General features: G+C 43.1%; 3 protein-coding genes across 3 annotated transcripts; 1 reads left to right on the forward strand and 2 right to left on the reverse strand.

Annotated features, from left to right (window-relative positions):
• The first annotated feature begins 293 nt into the window (after window positions 1-293).
• Window positions 294-20,783, forward strand: LOC139672185 (E3 ISG15--protein ligase HERC5-like). Its single transcript, XM_071555843.1, has 23 exons — window positions 294-413; window positions 1,349-1,481; window positions 2,141-2,217; window positions 2,782-3,003; window positions 3,739-3,830; window positions 4,423-4,553; window positions 5,325-5,473; window positions 5,790-5,866; window positions 6,165-6,259; window positions 7,459-7,518; window positions 8,075-8,177; window positions 8,435-8,519; window positions 8,834-9,015; window positions 10,155-10,250; window positions 11,410-11,556; window positions 11,630-11,749; window positions 15,371-15,517; window positions 15,603-15,775; window positions 16,828-16,894; window positions 17,095-17,174; window positions 18,207-18,390; window positions 18,771-18,870; window positions 19,489-20,783. The coding sequence occupies exons 1-23, from the start codon at window positions 359-361 to the stop codon at window positions 19,701-19,703; spliced, it is 2,790 nt and encodes a 929-aa protein (XP_071411944.1). The 5' UTR covers window positions 294-358; the 3' UTR covers window positions 19,704-20,783.
• PIGY (phosphatidylinositol glycan anchor biosynthesis class Y) lies at window positions 13,496-14,183 on the reverse strand. Its single transcript, XM_071555847.1, has one exon. The coding sequence runs from the start codon at window positions 14,181-14,183 to the stop codon at window positions 13,953-13,955; it is 231 nt and encodes a 76-aa protein (XP_071411948.1). The 3' UTR covers window positions 13,496-13,952.
• Window positions 14,216-14,728, reverse strand: PYURF (PIGY upstream open reading frame). Its single transcript, XM_071555846.1, has 2 exons — window positions 14,519-14,728; window positions 14,216-14,357 (listed from the first exon to the last, which is right to left on the reverse strand). Exons 1-2 carry the CDS (start codon window positions 14,713-14,715, stop codon window positions 14,216-14,218), a joined length of 339 nt encoding a protein of 112 aa, XP_071411947.1. The 5' UTR covers window positions 14,716-14,728.
• Window positions 20,784-22,095: the final 1,312 nt, after the last annotated feature.

The following is a 22,095-nucleotide window of genomic DNA, read 5'->3' on the forward strand; positions in this document are numbered from 1 at the left end:
GCGGGTCACTCTCCGAGGTTAATAGTGAAGTCAAACGGGTGCCTTTTCCATATGGAAGACCTCGGCATCCCTCCGCTCGCCCTGTGGTTTCCCCTCTCCTCCCATCCGGGCAGCAGCCGCCTCCGCAGGCTGAGAAGAGCCAGGAGCTCACCGGAGCTCAGCAGCTCACGCCTTTTCAGCGCAGGGGTCAGACCTTCCCGCTCCGGCCTCTGAGGAGTCGGGAATCCCTCCCGCTGCTCCTCCCGCTGCCGCGGCCCGTGCCGAGTTTCGGTTTCCATTTCCCCGCCGGGGCGTTCCTGGCGCTGTCCGGACGCTGTCCCTATCTCTCCAGAGCTGACGGGCGGCCGGCGAGCGAGGAATGGCAACGGCACGGCGGCGGGAGCGGCGGCGCGGCCGGGAACACGGCACGGGAGGTACCGCCCGGTGGGAGGGCGGCGGGGGCGAGACCCCCTGGGATAGGTCCGCGCGGGGGCAAGGACGGGTCTGAGGAGGTGGAACCACTGAAGCTGCAGTACTCTGCTGTGCGACCCCTCGGGGAGGGGGAGCCTCTGCCTCAGGGGCTTTAACGCGTCCCAGCGCGCAGAGCTAGGAGACGGGGGACTGGAAGGAAGCAGACCATGCCGGGGAATAAACAGGACTTTTCCTCTCTAGTTCCCTGTTGGAGGTGTGTAAAGGGTGGGCAGTGAGTCTCCAGAGGTGTTACAGAAATCAGGGCAAGCTTTGCCGGTGACCACCTTCCACGTTTGTGTGTCCCGGGTCTCAGACACTTGTGCTGCAGCGGCGCTACGTGCGAGTCACTGGGTAGACCTGGTGCCTCAGGGTCACGAAAGCATCTGCAGCCTCTCAGCTGTAGCCAAGGAAGGACCTCCTCCTGCTCTAAATAGGCAATGGGTGAATTTGTCATTATTTCTTCAGTGTCATGTAAAAGTCTGACTTGAGGCATCTCCATCCCCAAGCCTGTGACAAATCCGGGGTGGTCAGATACCTCAGGAATTGCTGTTTCCCGTGGACACTCTCAATAGATGTGCAAAAGTAATAGACTGCTTCTGCTGATGTTTCACTGGTTGTCTTGGGAGCTGGTGGCACAGCAGCCTGAGAGATGGAGCAAGGTCTTTTAGTGGTAGCCAGGACAGTAAACCAGCATGAAACCAAGCAGTGGGTGGATAGGACACTGAAACCCTAAGGAGCCTGAGAAAATAAATCATATGCACTTGTCTCACATTTTCCTGAGGAGCAGAAGCTCTGGCTGAAAACAGTAGCACACAATGATCTTGGGGAGAGGGCTGAGATGGTTAAGATGCCTGCTGCATTACTGTGACCATCGTGTCTGTCTGTATGTGTTCTGCAGAGCACACACAGTTGCAGAGGAGTGAGAAGGCACAGTGCTCAAACCATGATGCAACACATACGCTCATTCTCTCCCATGATGGGAAGGTTTATGAACACTGGGCAAAAGCTCCAGCAAACTGCTCTAAACAAAGGTAAGGAGCTGTCACAGGGTGGAGGTATGGATGACAAAGTCAGAAAATGCAGCCTGCTTTTCTTAAAAGTAATATGTAAGAGACCGAGTCATGTTCATGTTGTAGAGACAGAACTGGAACACATACATTCCAAGTTACCAAATCTTTATCTTCTTTTTTAACCCAGCAATAAATGCACGCATTTTGAGGATGATACCAAGATCTGAGCTGTTTGGCATGCACAGGTTTCTCTCAAACTTAGTGAGGATCAGTAGTACACACCAGAGTAATGCAGATGACTTGCAAACTACACATGGCTTGGGAAAACTGCATGTGAAAGGCACAAGCATGTCTGAACCTTACCACATTCTGATTAAGCTATGAGGGTAACCAACAAATGTCCCAGCAGTTTGTTCTCTGATTTTCTGTTAGCGTGCCCAGGGTTGAGCTTGATTCCTTTCCAGCTTCCCATGGAGCAAACCACAATCAAATCAGTTAGCCCTGCTGCAGCAGGCTGGCATAAGAGCAGAGTGAATTAACTTAGAGGTGACCTATATTTTTCCACATATTTCCTGCTAAAAGTGAGAGGGCTTGGTAAGCAGAGGATCTTTTTCCTTTACTTTGTCTTGTGGCACAGCATCTACCTATTTTGATTTTTTTCTTTTTCCTTATTTTTATAGGCTGGTGAAAGAACTAGGAAGTCTAAATATTGTTCAAATAGCATGTGGAGACCAGCACGCCATGGCTTTATCCAGAGGTAGCATCTTTAAAGAACTCTTTTTCTCCAAACAGGAATCACATTATAGCACCAGGAAGGCAGCGTTTATACTCCTTCCAATAGTTTGTGGCACCACTACAGAATAATGAGCAGTGGGTAGGGGACACAAAATGCACTGACTACCGATGCTGCCCTTTCCTCCCAGCATGCAGGGACCTGCATTTCTGTCTGTCTCTCCAGTTCCTGAGCAATACCTTCTCCACAAAGGTGTGTTGTGAAGAACAGCCCTGGCTGGCCTACTCTACATTGACTAGGCCTGCTCATTCTTAAGGTGCAACACCTCTCTGGTTGGGAACTTCATGCAAGTATGACTTCAGGGGTGGAAACACCTGGCCTTTATTCTTGCTATGCTGAGTCACATGTGCAACATGGGACTTCCCCAAAGAGATCAGAAGCAAATGGAAATTTGGCTATACCTGATGGTCTTACCTTAGAACTAGTTCCCTGAAAACAGTACAGAGTTTTGCTACTACTCCCAAAGTGCAAATACTCAAGGGAAGCAATGAAGTTAAGCTGGATTTTTTTTTTGTTCTGCATGTGAAGGAGGTGAGCTCTTCACCTGGGGCCAGAATGCCCATGGACAGCTTGGAGTGGGGAGCCAAACCACGTTTATTCCTGAAGCACAGCTGGTGGAAAGACTAAAGGGCATCCCACTTGCTCAAATTGCTGCTGGAGGAGCTCACAGCATCACTGTGTCACTCTCTGGATTTGTGTACTCCTGGGGAAAGAATGATTGTGGGCAGCTGGGACTTGGAGACACAGAAGGTAAGGACAGCACCAGGAAAGTGTTTTCCTGGTCAGTGAGCTCACCGAGTCATTCCTCAGTATTGTCAAAGCCCTTTGGAGCAGCAGCAGATAGTGTTTTGAAGAAAATATATCTGGATAAGTTCTTTGTTTCCTGACCAAGAAAGGCACACAGGAACAAGGGATTTAAGTTACGTATTTCTGTAGAGAAGTTACAATCATTTTATGTGCCTAACTGGATAGTGTGGGCTTTTAAGATCTCTGAGGTCTTAGAGATCTATTTCCACTCCCAGCCTCTCTCTGGAAAGTCTTGCATAAAAGAAATTATTTTATATTTTTTGTCTTCTTTAATTATTTGTAAACACAAGATGAGAGAATCAAAATCACCCACTGTCTTCAAACCTACAAGGCTACAGCAGAGTTGCCCAAGCCAGACAAAACCTGAAGTCAGCAGAATCTAATCTGAATGAGTCCACACCCCTGAGAACCAAATATTTTGAAGCTGGGTACCGTTTGACAAGGGAACATCAAAGCAATGAATTTTGTTTCAAACTGAATGTAAATGAAAAACCATTCTGAGAAACGTTATGAGAAAGAATATGTCATAGTGGAGGGTAGAAAAACAACATAAACCCAAGTTGTAATTACATGAATTGTTGTAAGAGAAGGACTGAAAAGTGCTTAAGCCCTCTAAGTTGTTCTATGTATGAGACCCCACAGTACTCTCACACTTTAGCAGTGCTATTTTCTTGCCAGACAGGGACTGTCCATCATATGTCGGAGCTTTAGAGCACTGGAAGACTGTATTTATCGCATGTGGGGCAGATCATACTGCAGTTCTTTCCAAGGTGAGTCTGAAATGGAAAGTTAGCATCTGAGACCTCACCCTGTTAGAAAAGATACACTGCTAAAAGTCAGCATGGAGCGCTTGGGATGGTAATGCCTGCTTCCACCTGAGTCTGAAAGCGGTCGTCAGGGGATGTTAACTAAGCTATTGGGAAAACTGGCCTTTTCTCAGATTCCTGTCACCTGCATATGAACTTCTGCAGGGATATGGTGAACTGGAATCCTGGAGCAAAGGTGTACGGTTCAACTCTCAGTATTTTTAAAAAATATTTTTCTTTTTTATAGCATACTGGGGACTTGAGAAAATGTTAACAATACCTAATTCACTAGGGTTTATTTATACAAGTAAAATTCTTAAGCAACAGGGAGTTATTCTCAGGAGTTACATTTCTTTTCTTGGGATTTAAATGATTTGGACATGACAGTGTGTGATTAGGCGTGATGAAAAGTGAACCCTACCCGTGTTTGCATCAGGGACATTTTGAATCAAGTCCCATGTAACATTTTGTGTCTTACTGGCTCTCACTCTCAGTGGCTACCATTTGAATGTTATTAATAATGCAGTGATACTGTTGTTTGTTTCTTCTTTTCAAGGAGGGGTTGGTGTGCACCTTTGGAGCAGGAGGGGCTGGCCAGCTTGGTCACAACTCTACCCGGAATGAACTTGTGCCTCGTGTGGTGGCCGAGCTGTGGGGAGCAAGGGTTTCGCAGGTTGCCTGTGGCAGGTGGGAATGTGCCAATAACTTGTCTTCTAAGGGCAATGTCTTAGGGGAATCACTGTAGACCAGTAGAGGGGGGGACACCAAGATGTTTAAATTCCTGTACCCCAGTAGGCCCGCACTGTGAGATTATTGTCCACTCTTCAAGGTAAGCCACCCTTCTGACAGAGCCTCAGTGAGAGCAGAACCCTCAGCCTGTGATGAGCAGAAGAAGAGAGCTGCAAAACCACCAGAAGCCCTTAGTCTTTGGCTCTTCTTATAAACAAAGGCTGTACTGGGTTCCAAAGGGCAAAAGACTCTCAAAAGTCTGCATTGGGAAAGCCACTGAATTCCCATCTACATTGATAAACTGATGGGTCCTTAGTAAGAATTGAAAGCTGTGATAATTACCCAGTTTCATTTTGCTTTTCTGTGACTGGCCCAGAAAAAGTCTTCTGTCACCTTACCTGGGCTTAGAATTGGGCTCAGCAGCACAGCAGTTGTGCTTTTAAAAACGGAAGGATGTGAAGCTAACAAGGTGTAACACTACTTTTGCTGTGGGAACCAAGGTAAATCACAAACATTAGAGGCTAGTATAGGAAATCTGAGTCCATATGTTCTGTATTGCTGAACATCTATGCAATGTAGAGTTCTAACTTTGGTTAAAGGAATTCTTTGTCTGCACTCTCAGGACTTTTAAAGAGAAGCCTCAGGTCTCCACTCTGAAAATGTATCTGTAAATTTTATTCTGTCTGAGCCAGTGGTCTTTGCTTATGACAGGTTTTCTTTCCTGAACAGACAGCACACTCTGGTCTATGTCCCTTCCTTGGAAAAATTCTATTTCTTTGGTTCTGGTGATGAAGGATGGCCAGAAGATGAGAGGAAGCCTAATCAGTTGATTCCGCTTCCCATCAATCCACCAGTGAATACTGGAAACTCCTGCCAAAGTAATGACCATTGCAGATGTATACAATCTATATTTGTTTCTTCCTGGGAGGTGTTTGCTTTCTTGATTTCATGTTTGCACTGAGAGGGAAACATCATGTCTCATGCTTACTTGGCCATCCCAACAAATTCTGTGACAAATTATTCCATTTGCTGCTTGATTTATCGTCATGGGTAATGGCCACAGAGAATCAACTTTTAGACAGATAACAACAATCCGAGGGATTTTTTTACTGTTCCACTTTTGTGCACTGAACTCTCTGAAGATAATGACTGTCTCTTCAAATGTTCTATGAAAATCTTTTTATTCTTTCACAGAAAATAACACATCACAAAAGGGGATTAAAATTACTACAGGAGTAAACCGAAGTTTTGTCCTTTGCAAGGAGAACAAGGTATGTGCACATTTGACAGTTCACATTTGACTGTTCACAATACTGCTGGAAACATTCAGATTTTCCATCATGCTTTTAGCACTCCAATTTCATATATCGCAGTTTTTTCCATACTTACACAGAAACTAACTTGTATCTCAATTATGTGTGCTCTGTGGTTAACACATCTGGATCATGCTGGATTGCCATTATTTGTTCATATTTAGTCTGAAGTCTTTTTGCAAAGATTGGTTTAAAAAATAAGAATCCCACCTCCTAGACCTTTAATCTTGTCAATGTTTTCATGCATTTCACACAGAACTCCTATTTGAATGGAATTGCCACTCTGGAGGATAAAAAAGTGGATGAATGGATTTCTAGTTCCAATTCAAAAGACCGTGAGAGGATAAAAAAGTAAGGAAAAAACCTACTTTGGGGTTTGCTTGGGGTTTTGTCCCTGATACATGATTTTCTCTAAAAAATATAATGTTGGGGGAAATATTATAGGAACCGTTGTTCAAGAATTTAGCCAAGGCACAGTCTTGTACCGGCAATTCTCACCTAGTTTTTGCACAGGAAAAAGAGATATTGATAAGCAACAGCCCTTCAATAACCTTTTTGCAGGAACAGAGCAGATGTACTGCCCATCTTCAGAAGCCTATCCTCTTCTTGCACAGAATGGTTGTTAAGTTGATGAAAAGCCAACAAGTTAAATCAGTAAAAGATTCTGCCTGCAGACCAAGGCCTTATGGAAAAATTGCAATCCAGAGTACCCAAACGGGATTGTTTTGTCAGCATTTAAAATTAGCGATCCCTTCTTTAATCACCCATTTTCAAAAGCAGCAAATACATATTACTGTGGAATACCTTACACTTACATCTGAGAATTATGTTCAGGTAGTCTTTTTGCAGGTCTTACATGGGAGTTATTTTCTTTGGGAAAGTCTGACTCCAGCTGCTGATTTTGAGCATTTCAAAATTTTGGCTAACTTGGAACTAGATGTTTCCCTGACCACTTTTAGAACAGTTTGGATCATATGGAAAGTGGTTCTCGAGAGGGTGAAAGAGAGTTCTCTCCAGATCTCAATAGGGAGGGCAAATTGGTTATAAAATAGCTGCTTTAATAAGAACAGAACCAGAAATACAGGTAGTGAGTAAATCTAACACCCCTTCAGATGATGGGAACCCAGCTTTTGTGAAGCAGTAAATTGACAGCCTGACAGATTTTCCCTCCACATGCTACAAAGATCCTGTCCATGAAGGGGATCCTACTTCCTGCAATGCTGCAGTGCCTTTTATTTTGCATAACAAACAGAACCAGAAAATGTTCCAACCTGTCAGGAGAAGATATCTCCATGATAACATCCACCAGCATGCAACTGGCTGGCATGGAGCATTTGAGCAGATTCTCTTACAAGGCCCGTGAGAACAGAGGTGGCTTGCCAAAGATCACAACTCTTTGAATGCAGTGTCTTCAGCATTGCTGGCCATGAAGTGGTGCTAAGAAGTTTGTGTGATCAGACACAGGCACACTTGTACATATGTTTTCTGTTCTCTTGGAATTAAAAACCTGTAGTTGAAGGTATTGACTTTGGTTTGTCTTTTACTATCAGGAATATCAGATTGATCTTTTCATCTGAGGCTTGCATCAATGGAAGCTTCCTGGAGAAAAGGTAGTGTGCACTGACTTAGACATAACAGTATATATTGCCTGCATGTAAACTGACCAGAAAGTGTTATTTTAGACCACGTATGTAGAAAAGATTAGTCTTATCTGAATTTGCAAGAAGCAAGTCTGTATTTTTCAAAGCCCAAGTTAAATTAAGGGTTTTTATACTCCCAGTTCTACTGAAATTTGCTAGAGAAGCTTATATTTTAGATTATTCTATAGTGATATTTGACAGATGATGATAATCCCTTTAGGCAATATCGTAGCTTTCAAAGGATCTGTAATAGCTCCTCCCAGCACTGAAGTGGAAGTTGTTTTGTGTGAAATACAGAAAATCTTCCATTAATAATTCCCAGCCACATGAGACAGGAAAGACAGGATATTAATCAGGTCACAAAACAGTGACCTGTGTTGTTCATCTTCTTGGAACATATGAAACTATACCCACTAGAGCTGGGGCTGAACTTTCCAGATATGTGTTAAAATGCTTCACTACTCAATCCATAACAAAAACCAGTTTCTCACATAATTTAGTGTTCTTTTTTTTCCCTTTGTTATAGAGACAAACATTTCAAAACCTCCAAAGAAGTCTCAGGTGTAGACATGTCAGAAGTGAAATATTTTTACAAGAAGATCAGAGAGAAGCCAGAACTCTTCCAACAGGTAAGGATTTAATATAAGAATGCTCACTATACAGATGCTGAGGAGCTCTGTATTTGTGCATGAAATGGGAATTTCATGCCAAACCAGTTCCTTTGGCAAAATATAATGGCATTTAACCCCTGTCTCTTGTTTGTTTTTGTTTTTTTTGGCCTCTGAAGGTGCAAGAGGAGATTATGTACTTACTGCCATCACTGTCTTCCTCTCCCATCTCACCTGAAAATTTCAGAGTCTATTTGATCTTGCCTTTCCTTCTGCAGGGGAAGGATGTAAGGTCTTACTGGTTTCTGATACTTCTAGGACAAGCCATCATGAAGCTCCAGCCAAAGGACCTGCAAACTCTTGGTAGGGTTTTATGATGATAGAACTGAATGATTTAAATGCTTGGTCACTTTCTGTTGCAGAACAAGAGTTAGTATCACTGATGTAATATGTTCCAGAGCTTGCAAGAATTGCTTTCAGTAGACATAGAAAAATGGGGACTATGCAGCAAGACACAAAAATTTTTAAAAATCTATCTAGGATTTACTAATTTTTGTAGTCCAAAATTAAGCAAGTTTTTGTTTAGTTCATTTGATAAAAAGAGAAAATGCAGCTTCATCCAGAAATTACGGTGATTCACATGTTATGTGTCACCTCACTAGCTGTTTTCTTTGCAGAGTACCTGTGGTCAAATCTAGAAATATCCTTTTTCAACAAGCTGGTCATTCTGTATCAGGGGGTTTCCCAGGAAACCCTGTCTCAATTTATCATGGAAGTAAAGACCCGTGGGCCAAGAGAACCTTTCACCCTGAAGTCAGAAGAAGCAGTGTCTCTCCAAATACTGCAAATGCTTTATCAGGTCAGAAAGGACTTGAATCCTCATTAGACAGGATGTATCAATATGGCTTGGAGTATTTGAATCCCTTTCACTTGTTGAATTCTCTGGGTTTCCTTCTTACAAGGGAACATGGAGCCTTGTCATTTTACATTGCTTCAGGAATCTCTCTGGTTCTGCATCAGCATAGCTTTGAAAGAATCCTGCTGGAGTTGTGCCTAACAGACCCTGTGTATAAATGAAGAGCTAAACCATGTTATAGCCCTTGGGAGGGGGAGGAACGCTTTCAGTGGTGTGAGGAGTGTGTGCACTGATGCCTACAGAGCTATGGATGTGGTGTCCTCTACGTAGCACGTCCATTTCCCTTTCTGCTTGTGAGATCCCTTACCCCAGTAAATGCTCACAGTATTTCAAAGACAACCTTACCTGCTTGGCACATTGTGGCTGCCACAGTTAACACTGCATGATGCTTTAAGAGCCTGTCACATGAGAAATTCTATGGATCAACAGTATTAGAGCCTCTTTAGCTGCATACAAACAAGGGGAACAAAAAGGGCAGTAACTGTGTTCTTGACAATCATCATTTCTCCTGCGGAGATGTTAAAAGTTTAGGAAAGTCAAGAGCTCAAGCACACAGTCTGAATCAAAGGAGAATTGTTAAACTTTGTTCAGAACTGAATATCCTTTTGGCTGAGAATGCAGATGTGGTCCTTGAAGTTTAGACTTTGGAATCTGTATGTATCCAGATAAATTAACTCAAAAATCCAGCAGGGCCTACTCCCCTGTAAGTGGTTACATCACTTGGAGCTTTACATGTTCACTGTCCCTTGGCACATATCTTTGCCAGGCAACAAGTATGAAAATGAATAGTGAGCTACACAGTGTTCAGTGCAGCATGAAAGACACTGAGAGGGAAACATACCTTTCCTGAAGGAGTCCTGGCAAGGAGTCTTTGTAAATGAAAATTGCTTTCCTGCTAGTTTATACATGGCTTTCTGAGACTTCTCATTGTGGGGCTCTGTGCTACTTGGAGCACTTCAATCCTTTCACTTCTGTTCAGGGTCTCAGAGCTCTTTCTGCAGGAAGCCCTGTCAGTCCTTTTCTGCCACACAGACACACAGTTCACCAGATCTGCTGCTGACATATTGCGTGTATCAATGCAGGTGAACTCCCGAACTGGTTTCAGAGTACAAGAAAGCCACTTCTATGTACCTCCTGTGAGAGAGATTATGATGTTATGTCAGCACTTTAATACAGCAGTAAGTATAAAATCTTACGAGCAATGCAAAACACTCTCTTTTATTTAAATAGTATATGTGTATATATACATATATATGAAAGTCAACTCTAGACTTTAACCCATTATATCTCAAAGACAATGCATTTTCTCTAGCAAGCCCTTTACCAAGCCAGTATTTTAGTTGCTGCAGTAGTACCTTTCCTGAGATGACCCCTGGCTCTGAGAGTTGAAGCTGACCTCCAGTGTCTTAAGCAGCTCTGTTTGCTTTGAAGTAGTCATCCGTGTGATAAAGCACCATGAGGGATGGTTGCTATACTTCTTGTTACTCTAGATTTTATTATGTTAAATTAATAGAAATATTGCAGACTGTCCTTAAACTTTTATTTAGAAACCATATTGAACATTTAATTTTACTTACATCTTAAAACAAAGTGGTGGTCTGTGAAATGATTAATTTCTTGATGACATGAAGGAATGAAAATTAGCTACCAAATGCTATCGGTGTCACAGGAAGCAGTATGAAGTGGAAATATGTATAGTAGGGGCTTCCTTAGGCAATAAAATGTAGCTTTCTGGCAACTTGGCTGGAATTTGTAGGGCAAGTGCCTCATTCCTTCATAAGCTTTTATTTCCTAATGTACCAATTTTGTACCAATTAACCAGAGAGGAGGAGGAGGTTTAGGAAACAGCATAGAATCAAAAGACAAATAGGTCATGACCTGAAGTTGCTGCCTTATGACACTGGAGGTGTAACACTTTCAGTTAGATTATTTTTATACCAGTGTCTACTTTTGGTAGGTAATAAAGCCAGCAGTTTTTAAAAACAAGGTACCATAACCCAAGTATCCAGGACATTTTTACTATGTGTTTTGGTTTAGCTGAATTATGAAAGATGCTGTTAAAATCACTCTGTGTTTTATTCTTGGGGCCCTGTAACACAAGTGTCTGTCTGCACAGACAGGTTAGATGCCGTCTCTTTCTCTCTCTCACAGAAGTGGGTAGAAGCTGTTTTTAGGAAGTGTACCTCTGCTAGTGTAGTGCTCATGCACACAACCAGGGCACATTTCAGAGATATGGGAGTTTGCCAGGGTACAGACTGGCAGTTCAGTCTCTACACACATCCCTGGTTTCTCAGGGGAAAATCAGCATGTCTTTGCCTTTCTTCCCTGTCGTTTCAGATAGCCCTATGGAAGCTGAGCAAGTATCCGTGCATCTTCAACACACAAAACAAGATTAACCTTCATGTATCAGAACACATGATTCTGGCCACAGAACGCAGGTTTCTGTCCACAGAATGCAGTGTTCCATCTTTGACCCATACTAACGTAGGTGCAGTCAATTTTGTTACAGATTAGAAGAGGTAAACACACTGCTAACCACTGTTGCTTCAATCCTCAGATACCCTTTACACTCGTGCAAAGAAAATGGGAATTTCGTGTCAGAAGAGAGTGCTTTTTGCAAGACATACGGAACAATTTAGAAAGTGCCTCATCCCAAGAATTCAGGAAGACCTTATGGGTAAGATACCAAATTGTATTATTTGTTAGCTCTAAATATCTTGCTGCAGTGTTCCTTGATTTTCAGTGTGAGTGAAGTATTGGTAGGAGAGTTTTAGTATTCTCTGAGCATACAACAAATCAACTATTCTTCAAATTACTATAAAATATGTTCCATAAGCGGTGTAGAATAAATCTGGGTGGCAGTATCTTACATTCTTATTCCAGGCAGCCATCAAGCATTGTTGGCATAAGTTAAATGCAAGTGGCAGTGCTATTTACTGTGAGGTTGCTTTGGGGTAATGTAATAGGATTGCTCAGGAAACCAGCAATTGTCAAAGTCCAGTACTATTACTGCTAGAGTGACTGTCAGACTATGCTAGTTTGCTGTACATGAAAACCCCAGTGGCTGGGGAACCAGCCTTAGTAGCCAGTAAGCAGCACAGCCACAAAAAGCGAGTTTTCTCATGGAAATGCTCTCTGAGGGGAAAAGGTTAGTGCTGGAGAGAGAGATGGGAATCTGATTATAGTGCTGCTGTCTCCGCATGCCTTTAATCTGTGGCTTCCACACAAACCCAGAGGTTCTGACAGTTGTTTCCTGCAAAAGCCACTAGCTGGCTGATGTGGGAAGAGGGCACCTGCACAGAGTGGAGGTCAGCTCAGGAAAAACATGCCCCATCAGTCACTAACACAAAGTCTGGTCCTATGCTTGTGCTGCTGGAAGTATCAACCTCAGTGCCCTGTTACCCAGTTATGGTGCTTTCCAAGTGAGCCTTCTTGCCAACAAGAACTGTCCAAGCTTTTCCTTCTCGTATGCTTAGGAGAAGATTCACAATGGCCCCTAGAGCTGCCTTTCCTTCCATCTTCCTCACTACACAAGCTGAAGCATTTATTTGCAGAGGTGGTGAGGCTTGAGCTCTGTGCTGTCCTCTAGATCTCAAGTTTCCACCAACTGCACAAGAACCTCTGGCAAACAGCTGCACTTAGTCAGCCTTCAAATGCACCTATTGTGAGTGCTGCCTTTCACACTGCACACTGCAGCATTATTTGCCCAGCAGCAGCCTGATAAATCTGACTGCACTGTTAGTCTCTCACCCAGAGAAACTATGGTCTGCAGTATTTACAACTTGATGCTGCCTTTCTGCATTTTTCAGCAGGTAAAGGACATTAATATATTTGTGTTGCAAATATAAACCACTCAATAGCAAAACATAAAAAAGAAGCCTTTATAATAATTATCATAGCATTGACCTGTCTCCATAGCTGTGTCCAGTTAGGAGGTTTTTCAGACAGCACTGAGAACTTGACACGACACCCGCATAGTGTTTGTCACCCATTCTCTAGTGTTGCAGAAATAAAGACAGGGAAGGTTGAAGTATTCTGCAGAAGAATCTCCTATTCCCTCCCTACTGAGCAGGAAATGGTGCCGGGGGAAGGATATTCTAGATAATTAAAAAGCCTTTTTGTAGCTGTTGACTTGGCTACCAAATCCTGGGCTCAGTTGGGAGTTATTTTAGTTCTAACCTGTCAGGAGATGCCTCTTTAATGAAAATTACCCAGCCTGGCTATCAAACTTATGTACTCAGATATATTTAACACATAGTACTGGGACATACATCTCCTAAGCCAGACAGTGGAGTATGTTGGAAGCCACTGTAACAAAGTCCCCAAACACACAGGTACATCTGTTCTGCAGAGCTGTCATTTACCCATCTTCTTTTCTTGAAAGAAAAGGAAAGAAAAAAGCAGCAGCCACTGCATACACAGATATCCAAGAAATTTCTTCATTTACCTCAAGATTTGTTATTAAACACCAGCTTAATTTATGTTCTTCTGACAGTGAGACAAGTATATTTCAGTACACGCATCAGGTTAAAACAAAACCAAAGTTCTCAAAGAGAGAGTCATATCACTGCATGTTTTAATTTAGTATATTACTTAAGGTCAGTTTTTTTCAGTCAGGGTACAGTTCTTCCTCATTACAATCTCCACCTAGAAGGTTTTCATTAGTGTCACTACAAATACACAATGCTCTTGAAGGGATACAACAGAGGAAATTGTTATTACTACTCTTTATCTACTGCTTTATTCAGTTCAAGATAGTACTAAGAAAATTATGACAGACAGCAGTGTCGAAAGGAACTCTCAAATGAACCGCAATACCCTATGAGATTAAACCTACTGCATTGATTTAAAGAAGCCTAGGGGGTAGCAAACGCATCACACTAGTTGTGCCTAAAAAGCTTAATCCCCATCCAGGTCCAAAGGTGAAAGAACACATAAACCGGTATTGTAACAGGAAGGAGAAGACTGTAGAAACACAAGCTGTTTGTGCTGGTGCAGCCCTGGGGGAAGGCTTCGTCTACGCTGGCTGAGTAAAACAAGCCAGCCAAGGACAGGAGGGGAACGAGCACAGTCAGTGTGGGCAGGGAGGGCAGCATCCCTCCCCCGGCCATCAGTCCCAGCTACCGCCGTGCCTGGCGTGTCCTCAGGGCTGCTTCGAGTCCTCGGCCGGGGGCTGCTTGTGCGTCCTCCTGGCAGCCTCTGGAACCATGTTCGGGATGCCGTCGATGATGGGGTACGCGATACCCAGCTCCTCGTTAATGAGCTCGTTCGTGGCTTCTTCGTACCTGGCCGGGCAAGTCGGAGGGTGGGGGGGACAACCAAACCAAAACACCAACAAAACAGAAGCAGGAGTGAATAACCTGGGTTTGTCCATCCATTGAGAACCCGCTCGCTCCACGCGGGCCCAGGGCCGGCAGCGAGCGCGGCCCGCCCGGCCCGTCCTCACCTCAGCGGCCGCTTGGAGAGCGGGCACACCAGGAAACGCAGCAGCGACGACTCCGGCGGCTGCGGCCGCGCTGAGCCCGAGCTCTGCTCCTGGTCCGGGTCCCGATCCCGATCCCGCTCCCGCTCCCGGTGCCGCTCCCGGCCGTGCCCGCCCGCTCCCCCCGCCCGCCGCAGCAGCCCCGGCACGGCCCGCAGCATGGCGGCCCCGCCCGCCCCGCGCAGCCGCGCCTGGCCCTGCTGCTGCCAAGGGCGGAGCTCCCCGAGGTTAGCCGAGTCAGGCAGCTTTTCGTGTAAGATGCTTCTGTACTTTCAAGCCCCATCAGCAAAAGGAGACCTGATCAGCGGAGCAGGCAGCAGCCAGCATTCCCTAGTCAAGGGCATCCGGGAACTGACAAGGTTTAAGGATGCAGTAAATCAAAATGTTGATGTATGTTTATGTATACACCGAAAACCTGGCAAAATGCTCAAGGTTAGTGTATCTATAGTTGAGCTATGTTCACTGTAAGACTAAAAATCACACCCACAGGTCACAAAGGCCCCTGCTCAGGTGCAGACCCTTCTCCACAGCCTGTGGTTGTGTGACTTGTGTGGAAATTCCTAACCAATCATAATGGAAGGGCTGTACTTGGCAAGTTATTAACTCTGAGTTTCTGCATACAAATAACTGCCCAAAATGTCCAATGGGATGTACTTGATCTGTGGAATACCACGAAGCACCCAGGTGTGCACAACATTAAAATGAATAAATCAGTGTCTCTCTCGGGTGTGTAGCCACTGACCTGTTCCACCCTGGAAACGAACACAAATCTGGGCAGCGTGAGTGTCTGTGCCTATGGTGTCTCTGGCCTCGCAGGTGGTGTTCGTGGGTGAGCAGGGGCGGGACGGTGGTGGGCTGGCCCAGGAGCTCTTCAGCGTCGCTGCCAGGACCATCTGCCAGCCCGGCACTGGCACCAGCGCCTTCTGCCGCTTTGCCTCCGGCCTCGTGTGGTTCCCCAGCAAGGTGAGGCAGCCCCACGGCGGCGGGTAGGGGGCCCACGCCTGGGAAAAGGCAGTCACAGCTTTCTGGTGTGCTTGTTCCTGACCAGGCCTCGGGCTGTGAGGATGACGATACCTTCTTCTTCATTGGCACGCTGTGCGGAATGGCCCTGTATAACATACGCGTGGTGCCCTTGCCCTTCCCCAGGGCTCTCTACAAGAAGCTGCTGGGCCTGGCGCCCACCCTGGAAGACCTCGAGGAGCTGCTCCCAACCGTGGGCCGGTAAGAGCCAGGCACGGCCCGCGCTTTGGCTGGGTCTCCTACCTTGACCATGTCCTACCTTGACCATGCACAGGGAGATCCCCAAGGCCAAATTCAGGATATCCATAGTATCTGTATTTTGCCATTGCTGAGCTGGTAAAAGCCACAGATTTCTAAGGAGGTCTTTGTCCAGGGCACAGGTGTTGCTTTCAAACACAGGCTGGTGTTGCCAAAACAAAACAAGCCCTATGGCTTAGAAGAGGTCAGATCTCTGCTCCACATGAGCTTAAGTCCACACTGTGAATGCATAGTTCAAAACCCTTTGAGCTGTAGTTTGGACTTGAAAGAACTAAGCACCCAATTACTAATGCTTTTTTTTCTCTGATTTACTAATTATTGATTTCCACTATGTTGTTTTGCACAAGCAAGTATTGCCATATGCTGCAGTTGTGCCAATTCTGGGAACCCCTGTGCAGGGCTTCCACACACTGGGAAAGGCGATTTCAGGCAGACACAGCAGGGCGGGCTGCTGCTATCACCAACATACACCTTTTAGGCCCCTGAAACTCAGCTTTCCACTCAAGTGCTGTGAACAGCTAAGAAGATGAGACCCCATCACATGACCCAGTCACTGTGTTGAGGTGCTAAAGAGTCCTCAGTTAACTGAAACATCAGGTTGCCCGCAATACTTGGAGGAGTGCTGCACCCCAAACCAGTACTCCCAGATTATCCCACTGGTCCATACTTAACAGATGATGTCTGGAAGCGAGGCTGTGGTCCAAGACAGCTTCTCACTGAACTTTGTGTAAAGTTGTCTCCACAGGGCATGGGAGTGGACTTGCCTGGAATCCTTTTTTACTGTAGGCATTTTCCCTCAACCCATGGCAGTAGCAGACATAAGTTCCAGGCCATATATTATGGTTCTCTGTGAGTCTAGGTGTTGTGTATGTGTATGTTTTGTGTATGTGTATGCATTTAAATACTGCTTATCAAAAGATGGTTTTCCACAGAATTTGAAAGGGCATTGAATGGTCAAGTTTCCTCTCTGTTTTTCCCCCTTTGTTTTTTGACAGGAATCTTTGGGGAATTTTGAATGAAGAATGTGATCGTACCCTCAAAGACATGGACCTACGCTTCACGGTAACAGTCCCTTGTGCCATTTAGACATCTCATGTGTGTACTCAGGCAAGACAATGTCCTAATGCAAATGACAACACTTGTCTATAAACTCAAACCATTAAAAGTGCTATGTCAGGCTCTGCAGAAAGAATGATAGATGTTGGACATAGACATCTGTCATACATAAATATAGCAGCCAATGTTTTATTTTATTTGTGTAGATAATGGAAGAAGAAGGTTCTATGGATGTTGTTAAACTTAAAGAAAATGGTGCCAACATTCCTGTCACTAAGGATAATAGGTCAGTTTACTTTTTATATTTCTTACGCTGTTGTCTTGTTACAAGTGTATGAAATAACATGCTTATACCCATCCCTATATACTCTTAGAAAATAATGACTTCAGTATTATGCCATTCGTCTTGGCCTTTGTACACTTTCAATTCCTGCTGTACTTGCTGAACATGTGCCAGACATTGGCAGTTTGTGCAAGCAGTGGATGAGAAGGGGATCCTGGCATCTGCATATACCGGTACCTGGCATCATCAGAAAAATTCCTAACAAATGTATAAAATACCCTTGAACAGTATTTTCAGTGGAATACAGATGATTTGTCTGGGAGATCCAACTATAGGTACACATGTGCAAGAAGGTTTTTTTAGAGCAAAATGTTTCCTGCTTAGCTACGTCCATGGGATATATCTTGTATATAAAGGAGAAGGAGCAATCTATCAATAAGGCTTTCTGTCAATATTAACCTCGTCACAGAGGACAGAGAGAAATTCCGTGTTCTGAGTTCTGCAGATGATCTGAGGACCCACAGGGATGCACAAAAGGGCTGTTTAGGAAGCTTGAAGTATAGCATTTACATTGAGTTGTTTGCGCAAGTACAATGTCACTACACAAATCCCCATCATGAGTAAAGAGAAGAGTGAAACTACTAACTGAAGCTGTGCACATATTTATTTTGATATCAGGGAAATTCTTGGGCTTTCAGTGGGAGTTTTGTTGAATTTACATTTACACCATTTAGATCTTCTAGGTTCCATCTTTATAATGGTCAAGTGTCTGACAGGATTTCATTGTAGTGTTCACATGAAGTACAAGGGGTATTACCAAAATTAATCTATACTGGCCAGCATTCTCTTTCATTTATGAAGGTCCTCCCAGCTTGTTCAGTGACTAACTAATAGCCAGTGATGACTGATCTCAGTAAAGTCTGAGTCTTTACAGTACAGCAGGTCGTACAGAATAAAGGAATAAGGTATAAAGTTCTCTATAATTCTCTTTTTAAAAAAGCACCTATCACATTGCTTGTTCGATATCTGTTGCAGGAAAGAATATGTTGACTTGTATGTGAATTACGTGTTGAATGAATCAGTGCAGAAGCCATTTCAGGACTTTATGCGAGGGTTTTTAAGAGGCTGCCCAGCTAGAAATTGGAAGATATTTCTCCCTGTAGAGCTCCAAGTTGTTCTCCAGGGACACACAACATTTGACTGGTACCTCTTGGAAAAGGTATTGTTACAAGCACAGTGTCCTTCTGCTCTGTCTGCTAAGCATAAACTACTTCTGGCTTGTTCTTTCATTGACTGCATAGGTTATGAACAGATGGACAGAAGCTCAAGGGACTTTCTCTTTTTTTTTTTATTTGTGTCACTGTTGTCTTTCTAATCTACATCAGGTACAAGAATAAAGGGGACTAAATATCAAGACTTAAGTCAAGCATTGTCATATGAATCTTTGAAAACACAAATGAACAAGCAGATTCCAGAGGTTAAGAGGATTTGAATATCTATGAACAGGATTATAATTTATGAGATAAAATGTTGTTGCTTTAAATATAAATGAAAATATTTGGGATTAACTGGCCTGTTTTGTTTTTGTATCTATGACAGAATGTGATATACAAGCAGTATAACAAGTCAGATCAAACCATCAAGGATTTTTGGACTGTGTTTCATGAACTCTCAGAAGAAAAAAAGAAAATGTTCCTTGGTAATGTATCAGGCATTTTAAACTTTTCATAGCCCTTTTTTCTCACCCACAACACGCATTATAGATGGCTGCACATAAAAAAGACTATAGTTCCAAACAAATTTTCAACATGGTTGCCCCTGCCACTGCCACAAAGAATTGCACAGAGATGGTTCTGACCCTTCTCACATCCCCTGAGGCTTGCCTGAGTGCATTGGACCACCTCGAACCTTGCAATTACTTTATCCCTTGCTTTTGTAATTGTCTTGTTGGTCAGAGGCCTCAGTTTGTGTGAGCAGGCTATGTTGACGTAAGCAGTTTACCTTTCTGAAAGGATCACAGCAGCCAACTCATACTTTTTAAATGAAGGTTGGACCTAGCCTGACCTTCCTCATCCATGAAGTTTATAATATAAAGTAAAAAAGGGCTTATAATTACAATGAATCAGTAAGAGACTTTATTGTATTCAGGTACAAATCAAACAAAGCAAAATAATGAGCTTATGAAAATGGCCATATTTTTACATTAATTTCCTTTCATGATTTTCATTAATTATTTTCATGATTTTCAATTAACGTTATCTTTGTTTATTTTTTAATTTGCTTACTTCTTCTTGCTTTTTTTTTCTCATTCCTTCAGGCTTTTTGTCAGGATCTGATCGAATCCCTGGCAATCAACTGGAATGTTTTCGATTTTTTATTGTAGATCCTCAAGTAGAAAATCCAGATGAGTTCTATCCCTGTGCCAATACCTGCTCCCTCATTTTTTTTCTCCCCAGATACAGTAGTAAAAGCATACTTGAGGAAAAGTTGCTTTGTGCCATAGAGCATAATGAAGGTTTTGGCTGGACCTAACTCTTGGTCAGAAGCACTTCAAAGCAAAAATAAGCAAAGAAGTCTTTGTTTCACTTGTTGTATTTTTCTCTTAATAATTCAAATTTACTGTTTTCTACCCTGCCTTATTTTTACTGCACTTTATAAATACTTGAGTGTGTGTATTTGCTGAGATTTTATATTGATTATAAAAATGAGCATAACCCAGATACCTCATGGTTAGATTGCAAAGTTAGGAAAGAACAAACCCTATTTGACCCACTTCTAAGAAGCAAGCTGATAACCAACTGCATTTATATATTTGTGCAGACAGGGTCTGCACTGTGCTGGTCTGGTTCAATTGGTGAGCTCACAGCAGCAAAGTACAATAATTTGTACATATTACCAAGCGTACAGCCAGGATATGCTGAGCAGTCATCCTTGCAAGGGCAACCTAGGGTAAAGTTTTCATTTATGTTAGCTAAGGATTCTCTTGGGGAGCAACTAACAGTAAGGAGAATGTTCCTGCAAACTGAGAATTGAAGGAGCAGTCTGTGCTCACCTGGATATGGCCTTTGACTTATCTGGGAGAAATTCTTAGGATGGGCATTTGATCATTCCTAGATTTTTTCCAAAAGTTCTAATTGTAAAGCATTCATGCACTTTTTATTATTTACTGTGGTAACTGTGATACTGGTCATGTTTCTTTATATCTTCTAAGATGTTCTGCAATGAAATCATAACATTTTAGGTTTAGAGAATATCTCTGTCTACAGAGCCGTGTGGACATGAGGCTTTCAGGGCTTCTGGAACCTCATTGACAAAACAGTGCAAAGCACTGGCATGATATTGACAATGTCAGGCAGGATGTGTGTTTTCTGTTTATTTTGCTTTCTGGTAAGAGAGAAACAACAATCTTGATATTTCAGCCATCTTCTCTGTGGTGTGTTAAATGTATCAGGGGACATGCATCTGAAAAGAAGACTTTTACTATGTTGAATTAAATGATATTTTTGATTAAATATTCACCCCTGTAGTTGTGTTCTTCCTTCATTATGCCTCTGCCTACATATGGCAGCATATCTGTGTTTTCTGTCCTCCACGATATGGGGAAGCTGTTCACAAGAGGAGTCAAAGACTGATGTAAGTGTACTTCAAAGAGATGCATTGTGTATGCTGAACAAGTCAGTCTTTCCTGTTTCATGTAGAATGTGCTTTAGATAAATGTAAAAACTGAAAGTGAGAAGTCAACAGTGGTTTTTATTTTCTGTTCTGTCTTGACTTTGTGTTGGGTATCACATGCACACATACCCTCTTGGATCAGGGTAAAATGACAGTAAACTACACAAAACTTCTTGTGACAAAAAGTGGCTGCCAGTGGTTTTTTTGGTTTTTTGTTTGGGGTTTTTTTCATTTAAGAAAGTAAATGTTTCCTAGGAAAGACATATGCAATATTTATGAATTTTCAGATCAGTACTATATGCATTTTTACATATTAAATAAATAAGAAAGCTTCCTTTTAAGTTACAGTATAGTAAAGAAAAACATCAAGCACCTCAAGCACCAGGGTGGTACAGGAAAGCAGGTGGCATGGCAGTGGTGACAAGAGGGGAACTAGCACCTTGGAGGCTGCCAGCTGGCAGCTGAGGGAGGCAAGTGGACATGGCCCATTCAGATCTAACCCCTGTCCCTCTCACCCACCTGAGGCAAACAGGACATCACAGGGATGCTTACATCCTCTGGAAAAGGCACCACCCTGCTGCAGGTGTATTTTTATAGAAAGAGGGAACTGGCAGAAACCCAAGCTGTTGTCTGCATCCCATGCCCGGTTAATGCTGCCACACCACCACAAGTTTCGGTTTTGGCAGCTTAGCCTGCTCTTCATCAGCCTGCCTATGGCTGCTTGTTTCCCTTTATATGGTTTTCTAAGCCTTTAGTAGCCTCTTGGAAATCCTTCTGTGCTATGCAAGTGCGTAAAAGATGTATCTTCTTTGGTTTTCAAAATAACCCATTAGAGATTAAATGATAATAGGTTTATTTAGAGCCTGGAGGAATTTCCTTCTCATCATGTATGATGCAACATCACATGGGAGATTAGGGCCCAGAGTAACTTTCAAGGCTATTTTTAATTTGTCCTCAAATAAGCCCTACTTTTATATATATATATATATTTATATAAAGACCTCCTCTCTGATTTTCTAAAATTAATGTGGACAGTGAGATGTGTCTACATTTTCTGAAGCAGTGCCCATTATAAAACATGCAGGAGAATATAATATGAGTGAGCATCGCATTCAGCTGTGGCTTTAGAAGTCTTCACATAGGCAGCAAATGTACATTGAACCTGCAGCAGGAATTATTTTAGGTCACTTGTGTGATCTGAATGTGACATGTAAAGAAGTCCAAGAGTCTGGCAGAGCTGCTCATGTAACCA

The sequence above is a fragment of the Pithys albifrons genome, chromosome 5 (assembly GCF_047495875.1).
Source record: "Pithys albifrons albifrons isolate INPA30051 chromosome 5, PitAlb_v1, whole genome shotgun sequence".
Classification (NCBI taxonomy): Eukaryota; Metazoa; Chordata; class Aves; order Passeriformes; family Thamnophilidae; genus Pithys; species Pithys albifrons.

What these genes read in the sequence shown, in the direction of transcription:
- PYURF (XM_071555846.1), bottom strand. Translation starts at nt 14,715, where the DNA reads ATGCTGCGGGCCGTGCCGGGGCTGCTGCGGCGGGCGGGGGGAGCGGGC. An exon ending in CTCTCCAAGCGGCCGCTGAG is followed by an intron (nt 14,358 to 14,518) that starts GTGAGGACGGGC and finishes TTGCCCGGCCAG; the next exon opens with GTACGAAGAAGCCACGAACG.
- LOC139672185 (XM_071555843.1), top strand. Translation starts at nt 359, where the DNA reads ATGGCAACGGCACGGCGGCGGGAGCGGCGGCGCGGCCGGGAACACGGC. An exon ending in TACTGCAAATGCTTTATCAG is followed by an intron (nt 9,016 to 10,154) that starts GTCAGAAAGGAC and finishes GTATCAATGCAG; the next exon opens with GTGAACTCCCGAACTGGTTT. An exon ending in TCGTGTGGTTCCCCAGCAAG is followed by an intron (nt 15,518 to 15,602) that starts GTGAGGCAGCCC and finishes GTTCCTGACCAG; the next exon opens with GCCTCGGGCTGTGAGGATGA.
- PIGY (XM_071555847.1), bottom strand. Translation starts at nt 14,183, where the DNA reads ATGGCCGGGGGAGGGATGCTGCCCTCCCTGCCCACACTGACTGTGCTC.